Source organism: Volvox carteri, assembly GCF_000143455.1.
Source record: "Volvox carteri f. nagariensis unplaced genomic scaffold VOLCAscaffold_75, whole genome shotgun sequence".
NCBI lineage: Eukaryota > Viridiplantae > Chlorophyta > Chlorophyceae > Chlamydomonadales > Volvocaceae > Volvox > Volvox carteri.
The window spans coordinates 234,551-240,487 of NW_003307618.1; the positions used below are offsets into that span (position 1 = coordinate 234,551).

General features: G+C 61.0%; 1 protein-coding gene across 1 annotated transcript; it reads left to right on the forward strand.

Annotated features, from left to right (window-relative positions):
• Positions 1 to 5,937, forward strand: VOLCADRAFT_107736 (uncharacterized protein; the record flags this gene model as incomplete). Its single annotated transcript, XM_002957519.1, has 8 exons — positions 1 to 186; positions 1,201 to 1,299; positions 1,719 to 1,811; positions 2,240 to 2,398; positions 2,735 to 2,942; positions 3,219 to 3,807; positions 4,210 to 5,264; positions 5,630 to 5,937. The coding sequence occupies 8 exons, from the start codon at positions 1 to 3 to the stop codon at positions 5,935 to 5,937; spliced, it is 2,697 nt and encodes an 898-aa protein (XP_002957565.1).

Sequence of the window (5,937 nt, forward strand, 5' to 3'; positions counted from 1 at the left end):
ATGGTTGGTGGAGGCATTTTAAGCAGACGTCCTGGAACTCTTTCTGGAGATGGAAAGCTTCTCCTTTGCCCTTGTGGCCGGCTAGTTAACATCTATAGCGCCGTCACCGGCGAGCGAGTAGGTGTGCTCGTCGGCCACACGGATGAGGTTACGGGCGTTGTGCTGGATCCTGAGAACGATGACCAGGTACGCAAATTGGAGAGGGCTGTCGGGACAGAAACCCGGCCGGAATCGGACGGCGGCGGCGGTGAAGTGCTTTCGGGCCCGGGGGACAGCTAGCGAATGAAGAATTCATAGTAAACTATTTCCTTGTCAATTTGTGTGACATGGGCAACAAGAATGGCAGGCTCGGGGCGGGCGATGGTTTAAAGTCGGCGGAAGCCCTCGAAAACACCGGCCCACCCCAGGAACCAGTAGAGCACGAGGCCGGCGGCGGTGCCAAGAGACGGCGAAGGGGAGGGATACAAGGAAGTGGGACGGAGAATACCCCACGCTTTTGCCACCTCACCACTGAATGAGAGTTTTTATCTGGCGCTGACACCACAACAGTCGCCCTTCCTTGGGTTATACAGCACTCCGGAACCTGTCCTTAGGTTACACAGCGAGCGACCTCTCTTGTTACATGGGCACAGTCTACGCATTAACTAATCAGACCGTACAGACCTCCAGAGGAAATGGGAGGGAGAAGGACAAACATGCACGCAGCCTGCCGATAGCCCGGTTTGGCGCTAGCGGGAACACAGGCAAGCATGGGAACTCGCCCGCGCCGCCTTCTGGCTGCCCGCCTAGCCGGCTTGCAGCCAGCTAGCCTTTGTATGAGCCTTTGCAATCGCATTTGGTCGATTGACCGGCGAATAGACTCCGTGCGGCTGGCGGATCGGCTGGCACACTGCCGTCTCCATCGCATCCTACCCCACCCGCCCTCATCCCGCAACAGCGCCGCCACCAGCACCAGGCCATGTATGCAAGCAGTCTGGGCAAGAACACCGCTGAGCTTCTCTCTTTGCCGCACCTCAACCCACCCAACCTAAAATCGCACGTCCGCCCCGGCTGCTCTCCATCAGGGTCCGGTTGTCTTTCTCTTAGCCCCCCGCTCCCCTTAGTCGGCAATCCCTGATGCACTTTTCATGTCGCTTCCCCTGATGCCTCCCTGCGCCACTTCTTCGCCCACTGCCTCCCCCCCGATGCCCCTCACAATAGGCATATTCCTGTTCTCTGGACTGCACCGTACGGCTTTGGGATTACCGGTCGGGTGAGGAGCTGCGGAGGCTGGTGGTTCGGGAGTCCGTCAAGTACATGGTGAGGGGGCCCGGGAAGAGCGTTGTGGAAAAGTCAAGCAAACCCATAGGGCGAGGAAGGGGGCGTCGCTAAATTGCAGGTATCGGCTGCCGGGGAAGAAGGGAGGCGGGGAAGAGTCAGGCAGAGATGCGGGCCCTGCGGGACGGCAGGGAAGCGCGGAGTGTGGATATGGTGCTGAGGCGTCACACGGAGCAGGGAAATGTAGGAAAAAGCTGGACCACGCTTGGACAGGTCCCTGGGGGCTCGGAGCAGGGTACAATGGACTTTCGGGATGGCTACCTCCAGGTAGCCTTCTCCCTGCTGCATCCCTTTTCACCCCCCTCATCCAACCCCGCTGCACGTGCGGAAGATTGCCAGCTTTCAAATACCAACCATTGCGCTGCAACCCACATCGCACGCATGCATCTTCTCGCCTGCAGGTCATCCAAAAGGAGCTGGGAGTGGCGTACTTTTCCGTACAGCTACGGGAGGGTGGTGGGCGTGTCATGCTGTACAATATCCGTACCGGCAAGGTACGATGAGGAACGAACGTCTGGGACGAGGGCGGTATATTCGGACCGAAGGGTCGGGTGGTATTAGCACAGTGTCCCCCGGGCACTTCAGACGACGACAAGCCGGAGGCCGTCCCTTGGGGATTGAGGTATCTGAGGAGGAGGAACCCCGGTAGCAAAGTGTTAACACCTTAGCACCGTGCTAGATAGCAGGTACCGGAAGTACTAAGAAGATTATTTATGAGACATACTTGCTGATAGGGGAACAGGTTCCGGAGCTACGAGGCAGTTGATGTTTTATTTTATCTTGGGCAATTGGTGCCTTTGTTACGTTGGCATTCAATTTCCTATTTGATGTTACTTTGATATTCTCCGGCTGCCGCGTTGGGGGTTCTGCTTGCCTTTCCTCAACACTCGCGCCGTCCTGGTCACCTTCCTGTTCCTTGCAGTTTAGCGGCAATGCGCTCAAGACCCGGTCTGCAGGGCCGCTGGTGCTCAGCCCCGCGGGTACCCTGGCCGCCACTATTGACCGCCACTCCCTATTTGTGTGGCGTACGGGAACTGATGTACACCAGCCCCTCAACCTGCATCACACCAAGCCCTACACGGTGGGTTGGGTGGGGGTGGGGAGGGCCGGGGTTGAGGGCTGAGGGGGGCCAGGCAGGTAGGTGCTGAAGAAAGCGGCGGCGGGAAGAGCGAGGGAGGCGAAGAAAGCGCGAAATAGTATCCAAAGAACCCAGTTTTTCCTGGTATATTTTTTCTCTTCCCCTCTCACCCTTCTTGCCCTGGCAGCAGCTTCAATCGCGTGTGGTTCGTCTTTCCCCTCTCACCCACCGCTACACACGCAGGCACGCGTATTAAATGCCGGAAGGACCCGATCACCTACCAACCCCTTGTACTCATGGCCATTTGCCTTAACCGCTTCCTTCCCCCCTTCCCATCAGTGTCTGGCCCTCTCCCCGGACGACTCCCTGATTGCGGCGGGTGATGTGAGTGGCCGCATCCTCCTGTGGCGCTCCTTCGAACACTCCGTACCCGCAGCTCTGCGAGACGGGGAGCACTCGGGCAAGGCACACCCTGCCGTACAGCCCCCTCTAACCACACTGCACTGGCACGCACACCCCGTGGGAGCGCTGGCCTTCTCACCGGACGGTGGGCGCGGGGTATTGTGAGGGGGTTGGGTAGAGGGCAATGGGAGGGCGGGTTTGGGTTTAGGAGCGAATGTGGTTTTGGATTGGGGAGGCGTCGTAAGAACCCCTTCGTTCTCCCGCTCATGTCGCGGGCGCCTCACTCGTTGCTCTCTTGTGGCTCTGCGTCGTGAACATGAATTAGAAGCGCGCATTTACACGTACATTGAGCTGTGCTTATTGCCGACGCTAAAACACACACGGCCGCCGGCTTTCGTGTATGGATCATCCGCCCCTACAGGCACGTACCTCTTGTCAGGTGGCCAGGAGGGGGTGTTGGTGTTGTGGCAGTTGGACAGCAACCGCCGGACCTTCCTGCCGCGCCTGGGGGGCCCCATCGTGGGCCTGCACCCCTCGCCTGCTGACCCCGCCAAGCACGTTGTACGGCAGGCCGACAATATCGTACGTGTAGTGAACGCGGCGACGATGAAGGTGGAGATGTCCGTGGTGGGGCTGCAGCCGCCGCCCGCATCGTTGTCGCCGCCGCCGGCGGGCGCCGGCGGCGCCGCCGCCGCAGTGGTGGCGTCGGGCTCGCCAGCAGCGGCGGCGATGCTGGGGCCTGGCGGCGGTGGCAGCGGCGGCGGCGGCGTGCTCCTTCTATCTTGCGAAAACGCTCAGCTGCAATTTTACGACTTGTCACGAGACCGGCACATAAGGCTGTTGCAGGTGGCGCCACGTAATGCGGTTTCATTGACGGAGCCGACAGCCGGCGCCGCCGTCGCGGCGCGGGGGACAGGGCCCCCGGTCCCCGTCGAGTCTCCACTGCCTCCGTACGTGTCACTACTGGCGCTTAGCTTCGATGGCTCTGTTCTGGCGACCGTAGATGTCAGGTGGGTGTGGGTCAGGGATGAGGGATGCAAGAGATAGGGAGCCAGGGAATCTGCGGCTTGTTGGAGGCCAATTTGGTTGGCTGTTTGGCTGGCCAGCTGGCTCACAATGAATCCACGTCGGCGGAAGCGACGGTGCACATGGCAGTCGTGAAGACACCTGAGGGAGTATTATTTATGAAGTGTTGTGCATCACAGCCCAGATTCTAAAAGCCAGGGCTGATGCTTTTTGTTGTGATGTTTTATGTAAAGATGTGGTCAACGGGATGGTTTGTCATGCGGCTTGTTTTCTATGGCGCATCGGCTGCGCGCGTTTGCTCAAACCGTCATCAGTCGCTGACGCTTTTCAATGCCACCACCCGTGTCGTTGCAACCGCTGCAACCACCGCCACCTCCCCGGTTCAGGCCCGACGCCGGGCCGTACGGCTCCACGGAGGCCTGCCTCAAATTCTGGGACACCGGATCCGGCTCTGGTTCCAGATCCGAATCCTCGCCATTCTCTCTTAATACTCGTGTGGATGAGCCCCACCGAGACGTCGTGACGTCACTCTCGTACCACCCCCGCCGCCACATGGCCGTTACAACGGGGGGGTTGGGAACGGACTCGGAATTTAAAGTATGGGTTCAAGAGCGGCGACGGCCAGAGAGCAGCGGCGGCGGTGGCAGCCGCCGCCGCCGCCGCCGAGGCCCCAGTGTCGCGGAGACAAGTTGGCGCTGCCGGAGCACAGGCGGGTACAAGGGCTTGCCGCTGGCGGCGGCGACATTCAGCACTGACGGGAGCGTACTGGCGGTGGCGGCGGGTGCGCGGGTGACGCTATGGGACGCCGAGAGCAACGCGCTTGCGGCTGTGCTGCCGGCGGCGGATACGACGGCGGCAGGGGAACCGTCAGCGGCGCCGCCGCTGACGCAGCTTGTTTTTGTCCCCGGGACGCCGCTCCTGGCGGCCGCATCGCCGTCGTGTCTGGCGGTATACAACCTGCTGACGGCTGCAGTCCACTGGTGCCTGCCGCTTAACGCCATTTCCATCAGCGCCGACGCGGCCTACGGCTTGCTGGCGGTGGCAATTCCGGTGGCACCTGCGGCGCAACAGCAGGCGGCGGCAGCAGCAGCCGCTGCCGCTGCGCCTACGACGCGGGGCGCCGCGGCGCCCGGCGCCGCTGATGCCACTGCGATAGCTGCGGTACCGGCAGCAGCATCCACGGCAACAGCCGGGAAGGGCGCAGCGCGGCACCAGCCGCCCCGGCCGCCTCCCCCAAGTTGCCACGTGGTCGTGTTTGATCCTCGGGACGCGACACCTCGCTACCACTGCCACGTGGCTGGGGCCGCACACGTGCACATCGCCCACCTGCAGGGCCCCGGGGGGACGGTGGCGGCAGCTGGCGGGTTCGAGGCGGTTCAGGGCTGCAATCCGCTCTTCATCCTTCGTGACAACCGACAGTATTCCCTAGCAGCGCTTCCAGGTATGTGCGTGTGGTTGTAGGTATGGGGTTTTTGCGATGGCTTTGGTTCGCTGGTTAAGATTAAATTGATGGTCGGAAAGCGTCGCTGGCGTTATAATCAAACGCCTAAGTAGTATAAATCACAAAACTGGCGAAATGATAGGTTCATTCTACCACCGAAACCCCTCCTTGGCCCCCTCCCTTACCAACCTAATCTACTCCGCCAAAAATGAAATAGGTCATTTTCTTTCCTGCTGCCCCATCGAATGCATATAACTCCCCACCGAACTAGAGACGCACATGCTCTCTCCCAATTGACCTTCCCTCCCTTGACTCTAGCTCACCCGGCCGGGGCCCCCTACCCCCTCTACGTTTCGCGGCCGCAGCATCCAAAGCCCTCCATCTGGATGCAGTCGGGCTTCAAGGACGAGCAGCGACCCCTCTGGAGCGAGGTCAGCAGCTATCCGCGTTCGAGGCGGTCTTTGGGCGAACCACGGGTCGGCAAGAGGCTGGTGGACCTGGCGGCGCCGCGCCCATGGACGTGGACATGGCTGCAGTTGCCGCCGGGGCAGGGTCCGGCTCGGGCGGCCGACCTCGCTGGGCTCAGCTGTTCGATGCGCCCTCTCACGTGTTACCCCCTCCCACTGCACTTGCGAGCGCCTTCCTGACGTTACTAACGACGGCGGATCCGTGA